The sequence below is a fragment of the Elephantulus edwardii genome, unplaced genomic scaffold (genome assembly GCF_000299155.1).
Source record: "Elephantulus edwardii isolate Elephantulus edwardi_28Jun2011 unplaced genomic scaffold, EleEdw1.0 scaffold00037, whole genome shotgun sequence".
Classification (NCBI taxonomy): Eukaryota; Metazoa; Chordata; class Mammalia; order Macroscelidea; family Macroscelididae; genus Elephantulus; species Elephantulus edwardii.
The window spans coordinates 20,630,298-20,648,828 of NW_006399787.1; the positions used below are offsets into that span (position 1 = coordinate 20,630,298).

General features: G+C 39.9%; 1 protein-coding gene across 1 annotated transcript in view; it reads left to right on the forward strand.

The window, feature by feature from the left end:
- Positions 1 to 11,959, forward strand: part of RDH11 (retinol dehydrogenase 11 (all-trans/9-cis/11-cis)) — a 19,762-nt gene extending 7,803 nt beyond the window's left edge. Inside the window, exons 4-7 of the mRNA XM_006884756.1 lie at positions 2,602 to 2,706; positions 3,748 to 3,957; positions 4,921 to 5,110; positions 11,857 to 11,959. Of these exons, the coding sequence (XP_006884818.1) occupies positions 2,602 to 2,706; positions 3,748 to 3,957; positions 4,921 to 5,110; positions 11,857 to 11,959 (608 nt within the window). The remainder of the gene's footprint in view (positions 1 to 2,601; positions 2,707 to 3,747; positions 3,958 to 4,920; positions 5,111 to 11,856) is intronic.
- Positions 11,960 to 18,531: the final 6,572 nt, after the last annotated feature.

An 18,531-nucleotide genomic window follows, 5' to 3' on the forward strand; every position in this document is an offset into this window, starting at 1 on the left:
GCCGGGGAAGGAGGGACAATCTCCTCCTGTACCAGTCAGATCTGATTTGACAGTACACTCCCACAAAAATAATAAAATAAAATAAAAAGTTAAAATTAAAAATAATAATAATAATAATAATTGTGTATATAGATGGAAAATGACTTTCACTCTTGCTTTACTTTGCAGCTATTTCATTACTGGTAAGACTGATATCTTTGTATCTATCTTAGCCACTTTATTGAAAATTGTTCAAGGCCTTTGCTCTTGTATTTTGAAGGTCTGTATGTTTATCGTTTGTTTAACTGTAATCTGTCAAAGAATTTCAAGTTATCTCCAGCTGTTTCACCGTTTTTCATTTGTTTTTTTCCTCCCTGTGTGTTTGGAGAGAATGCATGAAAGCTTTTCGATTTTGTGAGGGCAAAGAGGTCTTACATACTATGATTACCTTACTGTCTAAACTTCAAAAGCTTCTTTATGTCCTTTGAATTAACAAAGCACTTGTTATGTATTGCCCTCTTGCTTTTAAACCTGTTATTCCTTTAGGTAACGTCTTATATTTTATGATTAAATCTATTTTAAAAAGTAGCGTCACTTGCTACCTTGATTTGCCAGACAGTCTTCCTCATCATTCAACTAAAATTAATTATCTTTGGGTTAAAAGTATATATCTTTATATCCTTGTTCTTATTGCTGTCAGTTGTAACCAACTCATAACTGACCCTCAGTGTATTTTCAGAGGCTGTAAATCACACAAAGGAGACTGCCCATCTTCTCTTGAGGAGATTTGAACCATCTGCCTTGGGGTTGGCAGCACAAGTCCTTACACACTGGGCCACCACCAGAGCTCCCTAGATCTCTTTATATTTGTTTCCTCCCCCCACCCCATACCTTTATAGAAGGGAGTTCTGGGGGCTTAGTGGCAAGAAGCTTTGCTGCAATCCCAAAGGCACACGGTTGGAGGCCCACCAAGCCGTTCTGCAGGAGAAGGATGTGCGATTAACTGCCTCTGAAAACCCTCTGGAGGGTCTGTTATGGGTTGGTTCCGACCCGACAGTACTCAACAACAACAACAACAACGTATCTTTAAATAGAATGAAATTAAAGCTTTAGATACTCCTTCCTAACCTTGGTTTTAAAAATCTTTTTTAAAAATTATTTTGTTTTATTTTCTGATCTTTTCCTTTTTTTAAATAAAGCCAGTGAAATTCAGCCGTGGGGGGTTGTATACCAGCTTTATTTGCACTAATGTTAATAGTTCCTGATAACCCACTACCATCAGACCAGTCTTTTCTGATTAAATTGTGAATTAATGGTGATGTTGATATTACTATATCATTTTTTCAACCTCTTCTTTCAGAAGTTAATGTCAGCTTTTAAGTCAATTTTATCTGTTTTTAACTCATTTGTAGTGAAACTATCTTTATTCTGGCTACATTCTTCATAATGCTTTTATTTCATAAATTATTAATTTCTATTAAATCTTTTGTTTCTATATGCATACATACATATTCACACACTTGTACAAATATGTGATAAATAAAAATACAATATGCATAGGGAGTTCTGGTGGCTTAGTGGCAAGAAGCTGCACTGCAATCCTGAAGGTGCGTGGCTTGAATCCACCAGATGCTCTGCTGGAGAAGGAGGGGCAATCTCCTCCTGTGCTAGTCCAATCCTATTCGATGGTACACAGTAAGAAATTAAAAAAAGAACAAAACCAATATACAAAATGAGAGAATTTAAAGAGCAAGAACTGAAACAAAAAACCTCATAGCAGTATCAGAACGCAGAACAGGCCTTCAGAACTGATACCTGTGGTTTAAACATCCACACTAGGACAAAGATGAGGCCTCAGACCATTGAGAGCTGGCAAGGTTCTACCTCAAGCCAGAATTCACAAAGGGCCTGGTTCCTGAGATAAAGGGGGGAAAAAAACTATTCAACAGCTCAGGGACATGACAAAAAAAGCTCACTATTTCCTTAGAGTAGTTAGGTTAAAGGTCATCTGCAAGATGGAGTCTCAAGCTCGCATCAGGTATGGGGTCTGAATTCCCACCATCAACTATGAGAATCTTGAATTGATAAATTAGCGTAAAAATATAATATCAGGATAGTAGTGTATTTGAGAGTGCTCTTTGATCATATTTTTCATAACCCAGGAAGCCAGACCTCCCAAGAAAAACAATCTTCACTAATGGGAACTTGTAGTCATAAATTACACACCACATGAAGACATCAACCTGAGAGTCAGCAGATGCAAAAAAGAGGCAAGACTAGTATTTGGAAATGAGAGTAGACCTGCCCCCCAGTGGCAGTGTTTGCATACAGACATCTGTCCCTTTTTCTCTGCCTTTGGACACTTCACAGAAAGAGTGATTAACTCTCAAATTAGACTATTAATTGAGAAACCCAGTTGGTCGTATAAGGTGGAATTTTGTCCTGCTGTAAAAGTATGTATATAAAATTTACCAATGTCTCAAGATGAAAAATAACACAAAGGAAAAATGGAGGAAAGAGTGAAGTCTTCATCCCTGTTTTGAAAGTCTGACTGCAGGGTAAACTTCTAAGATGGAGTAACTGTGGCTGGCCACTTCTACCTCTGTCTTCTCTTCCCTGCAGAAGAAAAGCAGCTTCACATTTTGGTCAACAACGCAGGAGTGATGATGTGTCCCTACTCTAAGACAGTGGATGGTTTTGAAATGCACATGGGAGTCAACCACTTAGGTAAGAAATAGGGCCTCATCAGAGAGCTGGAGGGAACCTGAAGTTCTTGGTAAACCTAATTGAGATTTCTGTGTGTGATGACATTGGATCTCGGGGTCATAGTAGACTATCTGAATAACAGTATGCTCCTGCCAAAAAGCTAAGGGATAGACTTGAGGACTGCTTAAAATCCTGCATCCTTTCCCATCTGTGATTTCTGATTCCATTCTGATTCACATTTTCAAACAGTCTGATTGGATTGGTCTATATTTCCTTTGTTAATAGCTATCCTGTGGACAGTAATATATAAAGTCCTCCTGCTCTTAAAATGTGATGTTAATCAAAGTTGGAATTAAATCAGACTTTAGCTTTCACGTACTATAGATCTACCTGTATGCTATGGATTGAATTGTGTCCCTCTCACTTCCCAAGACATGCAAGTAATGATGTAATGTGAAAACTATGTAATGATAACCTATGATACGATAAATCAAATAGTTGTCAAAGGATTAAAGGTAGAACACAGCATCCTTTGATCTCTGGTGACCCACTGTGATCCACTTCTGAGGGAGAAAGATGGATAATCTCCTGTGAGATTTACTGCCTCTGAAAACCTACTGTAAAGTGACCTGTGAGTCTGTTCCAACTTCATGACACCTCTTAATTCCATCACAGCCCTGACTAGTGTAAGGGAAATGTCCCAAGGGTGAGGCCTATAACATCTTTTATCTTACTAGAGATAAAAGGGAACTGAGAGAGGGGACCTTGATGTCACCCATAAAGAGTCATCAGGAATGAAGCATCCTTTTGGAGTCAGGGTTGGGCAAAGGAAGCACTCTGTCACCAGGGAAGGCCAAGACACACAGAGTTCCCCAAGGGACACTGGGCCTTCAGATGCTAAGAAAACAGTGTTATTCCTATTTCCCTAAGCTTCCACTATATTTGGTTGATAATAAAACATTGAGATAAAAACTTTATTCCATTACCAAGTCCTCCTGCATACCCCCACTCCATGCACATTGATCCTGAACTCTGTTAGTTTTAGTTTTTTTTCCCCTACAGGTCACTTCCTCCTGACCCACTTACTGCTAGAGAAATTGAAGGAATCAGCCCCATCAAGGATAATAAATGTGTCTTCCTTGGCACATCACCTGGGAAGGATCAACTTCCATAATCTTCAGGGCGAGAAGTTCTACAGTGCTGGCCTGGCATACTGTCACAGCAAGTTGGCCAACATTCTCTTCACTCAGGAACTAGCCCGGAGGCTAAAAGGTGAACTTGGAAGAAATGAGTGTGGAGATATGAGTCATTGGGTATAGAAAAGGGATAGAAAATTCTTCCAGACCCCAACATCTAGAAAGGGCCTGCTGCCACAGTTACAGCTGGGCCTGTTTTTTGTAACTGAAGATTGGAAGTAGGCTGCAAGAGATGGACAGATTCAGACTGAGTCTAAAGGCCTGCCTTTACCTATAGGTTACACACCGTGCAACCTATAGAAAATGACTTCTCTTTCAAGATTGATTTCTTTATATATATAACTGGATTATATCGCACAGATGATTGTTGTGATACAATCTGGTCTCATGAGAAGATCTTCCTCATGATGAGATTGCATAGAAGGAAGAGGTTTGGCCTTCCAATGATTGGTAGAAGCCTTTCCATAAAGTGGGAGAGGCCTTCCTTTGGGTGCTAGAACCAGAATTTTAAGCTGCCACTCAGCCTGATTACAAAATCCATGCCGTAAATGACTACGCCACCACATTATTCTGCCTCATAGTGAGTCTAGGGTTAAAGGATAAATTTGCACTGTAAATATGTGAAGGCTGTAAAAAAAGGTATAAATAGAAATTTTGGAACCTGAGGACTCCCAGTATTTAAAGTTTAGGTAGATAATGATGAGCTGGTCCGAGAAACTGAGACATAGCAGCTTGAGTTTTAGAATGATGAGAAAAACCAGAGGAGCTGAAGGGCCGTGGAAGAAGAAATGGTTCTAAGAGGAGATGTCAAGTCCTGGCTCTGCTGCTTTCTAACAGAGTTGTCAACATCTCTGAACCTCAATTTTCTAATCTGTGAAATGGGGGCTTATATAACTTAAGGAGTGTTTATGATACCACTATGGGTGGGAAATCCACATGTGGGAGGTCATGTGTTTGTTCATGTCGTCTGCTCTCTGTGTCTGGCCGGCAATGTCAGATCCTATCTTCTTAAGTTTCCTTGATCCCCTTTCCCCACCAGGCACTAATGTTACCACATACTCTGTACATCCTGGCACAGTCAACTCTGAATTGACTCGATACTCGCTTATCATGAAGTGGCTTGGTCGGCTTTTCTCCTCCTTTTTGAAGACTCCTGAGCAGGGAGCCCAGACAAGCCTGTTCTGTGCTTTAACAGAAGGCCTTGAGAGTCTGAATGGGAAGCATTTTAGGTATGAGCATATCCTTTTAAAAAATGAGATTTTATTGCCCATCCTCTGATTTTATCTAGTATACTATTTTATTCCCTCCTGAAAAACTAAATGGTCTAGTAACATCTTTTATCTCTTGACTCTAGGGTCTTTACCTTTTTGTTTAACTCACTCATATTTTCTATGGTAACTGCTAGCTTTCATTTTTTTTTTTCATACTGATACTACTTTTTTGTTGTTTTTTTTTCTATGATATAAATTCAGTTGTTATTGTTTCTTTATGGGTTTTTCTATTTTATTGTTGTTGTTAAATGCCAGCAAGTCGACATGACTCATAGCAACTCCATGATCAAAAGCCCTGAACCCTGTTCTATAACGATCATAGTTTCCACTAAGTGCATAGTTTCCAGAGGCATGTTGTTTATTACATTAAAAAGAATTTTAATCTGTAGTTGTCTATTACCTGCCTTCAGCACTAAAATAGTACCTATGCTTGACTAAAAGAGGACTTAAAATAGCATTTGTGGAGACTTGTGAATATCTCTGGTGGCCTCCTGGCAAGAAGCTATGCTTCATTCCCAAAGGCATGCAGTTCGAGGCCACCAGCTGCTCTATGGGAGAAGGATGGACGATCTCCTCCTGTGTGATTAAGTGCCTCTTAAAACTCGTTGGAGGGTCAGCTATGGGTCGGTTCCAACTCTGCCATACACAACAACAGCAGTATAGCTGGATTATAGTCCATTTTATGTACCATTTTTAAAAAATTAGTTTGCATACAATAATTTGTTTACATATTGTTTCATTCATGTACACTGTGTTTTCACAATCTTTCATTTACATTGTTTCATATATGTATATTGTTGTTGTTAAGTGCCTTCAAGTCGTAGGCAACTCATAGCGACCCTATAAAGGAGTCCTCGACGCTTGGGTGCCTTTCATTCTCTCTCCAGGTTCATAGGATTTCCGGAAGCAAGCTATTATGGAAGTGGATGCCACTCCTCCTTCCATACATGTATATACATTATATTTTATATAATTCATTACTGTTGATCTATGCCTCTACTACCCCATCTTTTCGAGTCCCCATTGAATCTTTCCTATTCCTTTACCCCCCTATCTGCCCACTAACTTCTGTTAACCTAATGATTTCTACCCATTCCCTTAACCCTTTTGAGTATTTATTCATATTTTACTAGTCAACCTTCTTTTTTCTTTTTAAATCTACCTAGATCATAACATGACTATCTACAGAAGTTTTCTAGAGATTTCATTAGTTTCTCAGATAACCAGTCATCATGTCTGTATCCTTCTCTTTATACAATAATGGACAAATACAGTATTTGTCTTTATGAGACTGACTTAGTTCACTCAGCATAATGCTTTCTAGACTCTCTTATGTTATACAGAATTTTATGAAATTGTTGTTCCTTAGTGCTGCATAATAGTACATTATGTGAACATACCATACTACAGTCTCTCAATCAATTCATTTGTTGCTAGACATCTGTGTTGTTTCCATTTTCTTATTATTGTGAATAGTGCTGCTATGAACATAGGTGTACAAATCTCTGTTCATATCTTAGTTTTTATTTCCTATCTGTGGAATAGGTAGGTCATATGGATTTTTTATGTTCAACTTTATTCTTTTTTAATTAATTTCAATGAACATTTACAAATATTTTGGATTTCCATTCATTCATTGTTGCACTTTTCTCCCCGTCCACCCTACCCCCAATGTTCAACTCTTTGAGGAAACACCAGACTGCCTTCCAGTGTAGTTGTACCATTTTATGATCCCACCAGCAACAGTCCATGAGAGTTCTAATCTCTCCACATCCTCTCCAAAATTTATTGCTTGCTGTCTTGGTAAACTTTGCTTTTGCAACCGTGGTGAGATGGTAACTCATGGTTGTATTGATTTGCATCTCTCTGACTGCCAGTGACTTTGAGCATTTCTTCATGTGTCTGCTGGCCATCTGAATATTATCCTCTGTGAAAGTCTTATAATGTCTTTTGCCCATTTTGTTATTGGGTTATTATCTTTTCCTTGTGGAGGCCCGTAGTATTCTGTAAACTTTCCTTGTGAGACTCTTGTCTGAGATGTCATTGCCAAATGCTATTTTCCCAGTCTGTAGGTTTTCTTTTCACCCTATTAGAAAAAGTTATTTGGTGCAACCACTGTGGAAGGCTGTATGGTGCTTTCTCAAAAAGTTGCAAGTAGAGATACCGTTTGACCCAGCAATTCCACTACTGGGAATATATCCCAAAGAGACCATAACTGACATCCAAGCAGATATATGCACACCCATGTTTATCGTAGCTCTGTTCACAATAGCAAGGAGTTGGAAACAACCCAGGTGCCCATCAACAAACGAATGGATAGAGAAGCTGTGGTATATTCACACAATGGAATACTATGCTGCATTGAAAAACAAGGAACTCAAAAAAAGAAAAAGAAAAACGAGGAACTCATGCAATATTATTCAAAATGGGTGAGCCTGGAGGACATTATGCTGAGTGAAATATCTCAGATGCAAAAGGAGCCACTGTTGCAAAATGAGACTGATATCAGGGTTGGGGTAAGACTGAGAAAAACTGGGTAAATTTTGTATACTTCACTGAAACAGATGAGGGAGTGAATAATTTAAAAGCGATGTATGATAGGGTCTTATGGTTATCACAGGAGTCCACAATTAAGGTTGCATAGTGGAATGTACTTGGGGTGGTGGGAGGGGTGCGGGGGGATTGTGTACCAGGGAAGAAGTGTTTCTTTTACTTTTGAAAGAGAGGAGCGAACGGGTTGGGGTGGGGGGGGCGAGGAGAGAAGTGCAGCTGCTCATTAAAATTATTTTTTTAAAAATAGTTATTGATGCACATAGCGACTTAATTTTTAGAAAGTCCTAATCATCGATTTTATTCTCTCCTAGTTGTGCATTTCTGGCTTTATTTGCCAGAATATTTCTTTATTTAGCCTATTTATGTTGTAGGCTGGAGCTTTTCCACGTTTGGTTCCATTTTGTGTCTTATGGTCCTTATGCTCCTGGCCTTTACCCTATGTCTATGATTCACCTTGAGTTGACTTTTGTGTATAGTATGAAATGTGGATCTTATTTCGTGTTTCTGCAGGTATTGTTGTTGTTATGTGCCATTGAGTCGTTTGCGACTCATAGCTACCCTATGTACAACAGCCCTAAACTCTGCTCTGTCCTGTGCCAATCGCACAGTCTCTGATAGACACATCCCGATTACCCCAGTCACTGAATCAATCCACCTTATAGAGGGCCTTCCCCTCCTGCGCTGGAGGGTTTCTGCAGGTAGATATCCAATTTTGCCAGCATCATTTGTTAGAGAGGTTATTGTTTCCTCACTTAATAGGTTTTACTTCCTTGTCAAATACCAATTGACCATAGAAGATTAATTAATTTCTAGGTTCTCGGTTCTATTCCATTGCCTATGGGTCTTTAATTGAACCACTACAAAGCTGTTTTGAATACTATAGCTGTGTATAGGTTTTGAGAACTTTCTACTTTTTTTTAACACAAATAATGCCATTGTTAACATTTTTTTTTTGTTTTTTAAAATTTATTTTATTTCATTATTTTTGTGTGTACTGTCAAATCAGATCTGACTGGTACAGGAGGAGATTGTTCCTCCTCCAGCAGAGCATCTGGTGGATTCGAACTGTGCATCTCTGAGATTGCAGTTGCAGCTTCTTGCCACTAGGCCACCAGAGCTCACCCATTGTTAACATTTTTGCATACTGCTCAACTGCTTGCATGCTCTCTGTGTATGCCTTTTTTTCTACTTAACTGTTTATTGTGATTTGATAACAGCACTCTTTCCAAGTATTTCTTCCATATGTTTCCTGTTTCCATCTTTTCTTTCCTTCCCTTTCTGCCTGCTGGATTTTCAAATCACAGCCATCAAGTCAATTCTGATTTACAGTGACCTTCTATCAGGTTTCTGGGGCTATAAATCTTAACAGGAGGAGACTGCCCATGTTTCTCCCTTGCATCTGATAGCAGATTTGAACCACTGGCGATGCGCAGCCTTTATAATTGTCAGCTTAACTCACTATAGACTATACTGCCAGCTCTCTTTTTTTCAACCTTATCCCTGGCAAATGCTACCATTTTAATCTCATATGGTTGATTTTTCCAAGGCGCACGTCCTCCTTGGTATTATTGATCACTTTATATAGTGGTTATTAGGTGCCATCAAGTTGAATACAACTCATAGCAGCCCTATCACAATCTCTGACACACTCACAGCCTCTTCTAAATCCTGCTTGAACTTCTGATGGTTCCCTGACTATGTACTGTTCTATCCATTTTTTTTAATCATCTTCAGCAGTATTGAGTATTTTGCTTGCATGTGATATTAGTTTGTTCTATAATTTCCACATTCTGTTGGATCACCTTCCTTGGGAATGGGAGCAAATACAGGCCTCTTTTCAGTCAGTCAGCCAGGCAGCTGTTTTCCAAATTTCCTGGCATAGACTCGTGAGCACATCCAGGATTGCATCTGTCATTTGAACCATATCAATTGGTTTCTCATTGATTCCTGAGGCCTAACTTTTTGGTCAATGCCTTCAATGCAGGTTGAATTTCTTCCTTCATTGTCATTGGCTCTTGATCATGGTGGTTGTTATTATGTGCTATCGAGTCGCCTGTGACCCTATGAACATCAGCTCTGAAGCCTACCTTGTCTTGAACCAGTCTCACCGATTCCAATGCATCAATCCCCATTGCCCCAGTTAATTAGTTCTGCTTACAACTGTTCCTCCTCTTTTGTGTTTCCAAATTTGAGGGCTCAGCCTCAGTTGCCATATCTGTTAGTCTACTCTAAATGTTCTCTACTGTACATAGGGTTTTTGAAGGCCTGATATACTTCAGAAGTGGATGGCCCATTCTTCTTGCTGTTGTTGTTGTTGTTGTTATTGTTAAGTGCCGTTGAATCGTAGGCGACTCATAGCGACCCTATGAATGAAAGTCCTGGACACCTGTATAACTTTCGTCCTAGTCTGTCTTAATTTGGATGCTTAGTTTTACAACAGTATCTGACAGACAAGCATTTTACCAAAAAGGAGCAGATGAAAGACACTTCCCTTATAGAAATAACCAATATTGTTAATGAAACCTATGAAATTCTGGGAGACTGGACATTATCTGATCAAGAGTAAAAGATGGTCTTAGATCCTGTCCTATGCTAATCTGTGGGATTCCTGACACTGAGTTAGGAGGGAAAAAGATAAAAACCCAGACTCTGGCTGTGTTTGGAGCCTCAGTGTTTCTTCCTGAAATATTCAGTGTCAGCCAATTCTTTTGGTACAGTGACTCTGTGTATTCCCTCCATCTCCTTTTGATGTTTCCTGGATCGTTCAAGATTTTGCCCATTGCATTCCTAAGTATTGCAACTTGAGGCTTGAATTTGTTTTTCAGTTCTTTCAGCTTGAGAAATGCTGAGCAAGTTCTTCCTTTTTTATTCTCCAATTCTAGATCTCTGCACATCCCATTATAGGGAACTCTGGTGGTCTAGTGGCAAGAAGCTATGCTGCAATCCCAAAGACGTGTATCTGAGTCCACCAGGTGATCTGCAGAAGAATGGGCAATTTCCTCCTATGTGACTAACTGCCTCTGAAAACCTGCCAGAGAGTCAGCCATGGGTCGGTTCCAACTCAGTGGTACACAACAAGTTTGTTTTGTCTTCCCAAGCTTCCCTTTGACATCTTAAGGTCAGGTCTTTTATTTCAGCGTCTCTTCCCTTTGTTTTGGCTTCTGGATGCTCCTGTGCAATTTTCAGGGTCTCTTCTGACATCCATTTTGGTTTATTTTTTCTTACCTATCTTTTTAGTGAGCTCTTGCTCTCTTCATAGATGACATTCCTAATCTCATCCCACAACTGATCTAGTCTTCGATCACTGGAGTTCAGTACTCCAAACCTATTCCTTAAGATGATTTCTAAATTAAGGTGGGATAGATTCAAGATCACCTTAAAGATTTGTCTTTTGTTTGACTGAAATTGAAATCTTACTAAAACACAGGTTCCTGGACTTCAACCCTAGATATTCTGATTCAGTATGATTGGAGTGAGGCCTGAAAATTTGCATTTCTACCAAGATCCCAGATAGTATTCCTGCTGCTGGTCCTTCGCCTGTACTTTGGGAAGCAATGCTTTCCTGCACAGAGTGTTAAAGTTTGCTTTGTGTGATTCAGACTCTTCAACTCTCTTTTCTCCTTCAGAATTTGCTTAAAATGTTCACGACACCATTTTCTTTTTTTCCTTTTTTAAATTTTATTATTTTTGTGTGCGTGTACCGTCAAATCAGATCTGACTGGTACAGGAGGAGATTGCCCCTCCTTCCCCGGCAGAGCATCTGGTGGATTCAAACCGTGCACCTCTGGGATTGTAGTTGCAGCTCCTTACCACTAGGCCACCAGAGCTCCCCTAAAATGGTATAATTTTTTAAAGTCTTCTTACATGACTTCATAGATAGTGACTATTCACTCAGTTATTAAAGCAAAACAAACACCCTTCACTGAATACTTGTACTAGATTCAAGAAATACAAAAGTGAGTAAGAGGGCTATCATTCAGGAAATTTTAAGTGGAATTGCAGCTCTGAAAAGGAGGACAAATACAGTCCTGTGAAGTATCTAGAGGATGTGTCATCCTTGGGCAAGTCTTCTGTCACAATCTTTATCCCAGGCACAGAGTAAACTCTGTCCTTAACACTTAACAACATAAGCCTTTCTTTTTCTCTTCCAGTGACTGCCAGGTGGCATGTGTCTCTCCTCGCGCTCGAAATGAGACAGTAGCTCGGCGGCTGTGGGATGTCAGCTGTGACCTGCTGGGCATCCCGTTGGATTGACAGGTGCAGGCACCTAAAGGCAGATGACTCAGCATTCACCTAGGTGGCCAGAAGAGCCAAAACCTTCCAGCCTTGCTTGATTGGTGTCCAAAGTCCAGTACACTGCCAGCTTCTTCTAAATACTTTTCATTTGTCCAGATTGATTTTTTATTTTTTTTTTTGTGCTCCTGATAATGTCAGAGTTAGTAGAGATATTAGAATTACCCTGAAAGTATAAGAAGACCCTCACATGGCCTGCACAGCTCATCATTTCCTCTGAAACTTACTACCTAGAAGGATGCCAAGTGCTGGCAGAGTTGACTTACGGGAATTTGGACCAAGTTCTACCCTTTATTCTAGTTCCTGCCAACCAGCCAGTCTTCAAGAAAGGTGCACTGTAGACTCAGCTAAACCTCAGGAGTCCCAAGTGGCTTGGCTCAAGAGCAGGGTTTATCACTCGCCTCTTTAAGAAAACTGTCACAGCACCAATATCCAGAGTCTTTCAGGAAATTTTTAACCCAATCTGGATTATGGTGGATTCTGATCTCTAATAACCTGGAGCCATTCCTTGTTAAGATACTTTTCCACAGCTAGACTACCGAACTGCCTTTTCTAAGAAGGTGGTGGGGTTTGCTTTTCATTTTGGAGGGTCAGGGAGGGGAAAACAGAAATAAAAGTGATGTTTACAATGTCATGTACCTCCTGTTTCTCAGACCAACAAGGAGAGGATGAAGGGGACAGGGTGAAAACATAGACCACCTAACTTCTACTACTGACCGGTTACTGATTTCTTTCTGTGCCTTACAAAACCAGAAGCAGGAGTGGAATAGATCATGTTATTGAATGTATATCTTTTTTTTTTAATGTATATCTTTTATGTGTGCTCTTATGTATATATGCAAATGGGCTTATTTTCACAAAATTCAAAATAGCCATAGAGAAATATTTAAACCGGACCCTACTCCCTGTTGTAAAGCCAGTTCTAACTAAGAGGGTAAGTTATAGTTATAGCTCTGTCAGGTTTCTGAGGCTATAAATCACAATAGGAGAAAACTTTACATTGTTCTCTTGTGGACCCACTGGTGGATTTGAACCTCGGGAGAGGCTTATCCTTTGGGTCAGCAGCACATCTCCTTAAGGATTAGGCTACCAGAGCTCCCTTAACTGGGCTCTGTGATTGTTATGTGCCGTCAAGTCGCTTGTGACTCATATAGCGACCCTATGTACAACAGCCCTAAACCCTGCTCTGTCCTGTGTCAATCTTGTCTCTGACACGCTGACCCAGATTACCCCTGTCACTGAATCAATCCACTTCATAGAGGGTCTTCCCCTCCTGTGCTGTCCCTCCACCCTCCCAAGCATAGTACAAGTAAATGATCAGAGATGGAGAAAACCAATGTCATTTCTGTCTCTAATACAAGAGAGAAGAGCTGTGAAATGAAGCAGATATTAGAAACATTAACGGTCTACCAAGAAGCACATGAATAGCAAGAAAGGGGCTTAAAAGGGAGAAGAATCCTGAGAGATAATACACTCAGTGAAGGAACTCACTGAGGGTAGAACCCAAACTGAAACAGAAAAAATGAAAACAATCAAAAATCCCTGATTCTTACACAGAAAAATCAGCTTAAGAACAGATACTGGTGATTACATTCCATTTTATGGCACTTCCTTGCATTATTTTGACAAGGTTAAAATTGCAATTTGCTAAAAAGGAAAATATAATTTATCTGGAGAACTTTTGTCAAAAGAAATGCTACCAGAGGACACCAGAGGATTGGGTAATGGGGGTATCACTTCTCTGCAGTATAATATTCTAAAACAGTTGGTGATTTTCTTGGACTGGCAATTTGGTTAACTCGGGAGAGGAGACAATCTTCACCTCCCATTATATGTAAATAAATATTCTTCCAATTGCAGTTGTTGGAAAAGTTGAACTATATAATTAGAAAGAGTTATGTTATGGAAAAGCTCAAAAACTTTAACAATAGTATAGTAGAATGACTGAATATTTTACTACTTAATTTATATGAACTGTTAATGGCAAAGAAAAATTTATTTCTATTACAGTGATTTTATTTACTAAAGTTAAAAAATCTTGAGAATTAAAAGTTTGACTGAGTCAAATTATAAAATCCCCACTTTTCATTATTATACAGTCAGTTCTCTTTCTAAAGAAAAAATTGTTCCAAGACAAACTACAGTATAATCTTTTTTAGCATTTTTGTGATAATCTGATTATTCCTTCATATGATTCCTAATTGCATCACTGTTTGAAAAGTTACCTTTAGTATGATTTTGCAGAAATGTTTTGAAAGCTGGTAATATTAAAGCCATGTTACTAGCCTTAAGGATAATTGAGATCATTAAGGCCCCTGAAAATGGCTACATCTCCGGGGGGGGGGGTACCTTTATCCAGGTTTATCATCACATGCTGTAACTGCTTCTCTGTCCACCTGCCCCTTTACTTCCATAGCACAGTACTATTTTATAATGTTATAAGACCTTATTATAGTACAATGCCACTAAAACATCAGATTTTGTTCAATAGACAGTGAGCTCAATCTATTAAATATGAGGATCTAAGAACTATTAAGTCTCCATACTTTTAAAATATATATACTTTTGGGGGGGAGCTCTAGTGGCCTAGTGGCAAGAAGCTGCACTGCAATCCCAGTGGTACGCTGTTCGAATCCACCAGATGCTGTGCTGGAGAAGGAGAGGCAATTTCCTTCTGTACCAGTCAGATCTTATTTGACAGCACAAACAAAACATAATAAATTTTTTTAAAGTTAAAAAATATGTATACTTTTTAATTTGTGAACAGTTTAAATATTTTAGAATTGGCTCCTTGGCAAATCATGAAATCAGTGCAAATAGGAATTTCTAGCAGTGAACCATTACAGACATAAATACTTATGAAACAGTAAATACATTAACATTACATTATTGGCAGATGTACTGTCATTGTTGCTAGGTGCCCTCAAGTATGACTCCCAGTGACCCGATGAACAACTGATCTGAACCCAGTTCCATCCTGATCCATCCTCATCATCTCTGACACGTTTGAGCCCATTGAGCAGTCACTGTGTCAGTCATAGTGATTGAGTGGCAGATGAGATGACTCCATATTCCCCACAAGATTATGAAGTACTAAAGAGTTGTTTTATTGTTGTACCATCAAGTCGCCTGTGACATATAGTGACCTTATACACAATAGCTCTGAACCCTGCTCTATCCTGAGCCTGTCTCGCTGACTAACACACTTACCCCCATGACCTAGTGACTGTATCAATCCATCTCACCCGGGGTATACCTCTCCTGCACTGTCCCTCCACCTTTCCAAGAATGAGGTCCCTTCTAGTTTTGTGCCCAAAGTATGTGAGATAGAGCTTCAAAATCCTTGCCTCCTAGGAGAAACTTGATTTCACCTTCTCCAAGGTAGACCTGATTGTTTATCCGTGGTATGTTCAATACTTTCATCCAGCACCACAACTCAAAGACATTGATTCTTCTATCATCCTTAATCTTGTCCCACTCTCTGATGCATAGCATGTAATTGCAAAGATTATGGCCTGGATCAGAAGCACCTTAGTCTCTAGGCTGAAATCATTGCTCTTTGCTGTTGTTATGTGCCATCGAGTCATTTGCGACTCATAGCGACCCTATGTACAACAGCCCTAAACCGTGTCCTATCCTGTGCTTATCTCATTGCCTCTGACAAACCCATCCCGATTACCCCAGTCACTGAATCAATCCACCTCATAGAGGGTCTTCCCCTCCTGTGCTGTCCCTCCACTCTACCCAGCATGATGTCCCTCTCTAAAGACCTGTCTCTCCTTACAACATGTCCAAAGTATGTCAGACGCCCCAGAATCCTTGCATCCAAGGGGCAGCCTGGTTTAATCCTCTCTACGATGAATCTGTTTGTTTTCTTGGCAGTCCATGGTACATTCAATACTCTTCTCCAGCACCACAGCTCAAAGGCATCAATTCTCCTTCTATCCTCCCTAGTCATTGTCCAACTCTCTGATGCATAACAAGTGATTGCAAAAACCATGGCCTGTATCAGGCGGACCTTAGTCTCCAGAGAGACATCGTTGCTCTTGAGTACTTTAGAGAGGTCCCTAACCGCAGACTTTCCCATCGCAATACGTTTTTTTATTTCCTGCCTACTGGTGCCAAGAGTGTTGACCATGGAGCCGAGCAAACTGAAGCTGTGAACAATCTCAATCTCTTCGCCATCCATCCTGATGCTACCGATTGGTCCAGTGGTGAGAATTTTTGTCTTCTTGACATTGAGCCTCAGTGCATATTGAAGGCTGCAGTCCTTGACCCTCTTCAGTAAGTGCATGAGGTCCTCCTCAGTTTCAGCGAGCAAAGTTGTGTCATCTGCATAATGCAGATTGTTTATAGATCTTCCACCAATCCTAATGCCACACTTCTCCTCATAGAGCCCAGCCTCTCGGATAATCTGCTCTGCATACAGGTTGAAAAGGTATGGAGGTAGGACACATCCCTGGCGTACACCCTTCCCAATTTTGAACCAGGCAGTGTTGCCCTGCTCTGTTCTGATGACTGCCTCTTGGTCCAAGTATAGGTTTTGCATTAGCATGATTAAATGTTCTGGGATTCCCATTCTTCTCAGAGTCAGCCACAGTTTGTTATGATCCATGCAGTCAAATGCCTTTGCATAATCAATGAAACACAGACATTCTTCTGGTATTCTCTGCTTTCAGCTAAGATCCATCTAACATCAGCTACAATATCCCTAGTACCACGACCCCTTCTAAACCTAGCCTGGACTTCTGGCAGTTCTCTGCTGATGTACTGTTCCAGTTGTTTTTGGATAATCTTCAGTAGAATCTTGCTTGCACTTTGGAAAGGTCCCTGACAGCACACTTCCCCAATGCAATTCATCATTTGATTTCCTCACTGCTGGTGCCAAGAGTGTTGATTGTGGAGATAAGAAAGCTGAAATTGTTAGCAACTTCAATTTCTTCTCCATCTATCATGGTGCTACCAATTGGCCCAGTGGTAGAATCGTTGTCTTCTTGATGTTGAGCTTCAGGTCCTCCTCATTTCGTCAAGCAAGGTTGTGTCATCTGCATAATATAAGTTGTTGACCAGTCTTCATCCAATTCTGATGCCACATTCCTGCTCAGACAGTTCAGGCTCCCAAGTGATCTGTTCTGCATACAGACTGAAAAGGTGTGGCGACAAGAAGCATCTCTGACACTTTCCTTTTCTGATTTTTAAACATGCAGTGTTTCCTTGCTTTGACAACTGTTTCTGGCCCAAGTATAGGGTTCACATGAGCACAATTAGGTGTTCTGCGATTTCCCTTCTTTTCAAGGTTAGCCACTGATGCAGTCAAATGCCTTTGCATAGTAAAGGAAACACAGACATTTCCTCTGGTACTCTTTGCTTTTGGCCAAGATGCATTTGACATTGACAATGATGTTCCTAGTGTGATGACCTCTCCTAAAACCAACTGTATTTCCAATAGTTCTCTGTTGATGGTCTGTTCCAATAGCTTTTGGATAATCTACAGCAGGAATTTGCTTATGTATGATATTAGTGATCTCATTCTAGTTTCCACACTTTGTTGGAACACCTTTTTTTTTTTAATGGGAATAAATATGGATCTCTTGCAATCTGTTGGCCAAGTGGTTGTCCTCCAGATTTCTTTGCACAGCCTGGTGAGCACTTCCAGGGCTGCACCTATTTAATGAAATATATCAATTATTCCATCAGTTCCTGAGGCCCTGTTTTTAGCCAGTTCCTTCACAGCAGCTTGAAATTTCTCCATCACCATTACCTCTATTTTTTTTTAAAGTTTTTCAGTAAAGATAAAAAAAAAAAAATTCAATAGAAATCACACGCAGGAGTGTTATGTTTTTACAAAATCTTCCTGGACCTGCCTTACATGCTAGGTGGTAGCTGAGATCCTTTTAACTCTTAATTAGAAGTCTGTTGTTATGTTTTGTCCATTGCCTCTTGAACATAAGTTGTTTCAGGAAATTCTTCTGTGTTGGCCAGTTCTTTTTGGTACAGTGGCTCTGTGTACTCCTTCCATCTTCTTTTGATGCTTCCTGAATCATTCAATATTCTACCCATAGCATCTTTAAGTACTGCAACTTGAGGCTTCAGTTTGTTCTTCAGTTCTTTCAGCTTAAAAAATGCCAAGCGAGTTTGACCCTTTTGATTTTCTGACTCTGGCTGTTGGCATTACAATACTTTGCTTTGTCTTCCTGTGCTACCCTTTGAAATCTTCAGTTCAGCCCCATAACTTCGGGATTCCCCCCCCCCTTTTTACTTTGGCTTCTCTGCGCTCTCCTGCAATATTCGGTCTCTTTCAACATCAATCTGGCTATTTTCTTCCTCCTTTGTCTTTGTAGTGACCTTTCGCATTCTTCATGGATAATATTCTTGATATCCTCCCACAACTCATCTGGCTTTCACCCATTAGTGTTCAAGACCTCAAATCTGTTCCTGAAATGGTTTTTTAATTCAACTGGTATAGACTCAAGAGCAAACTTTACTCATTAGCATAACTCCAACACAATGCCTTCTTAAGATCTGTGGAGTGT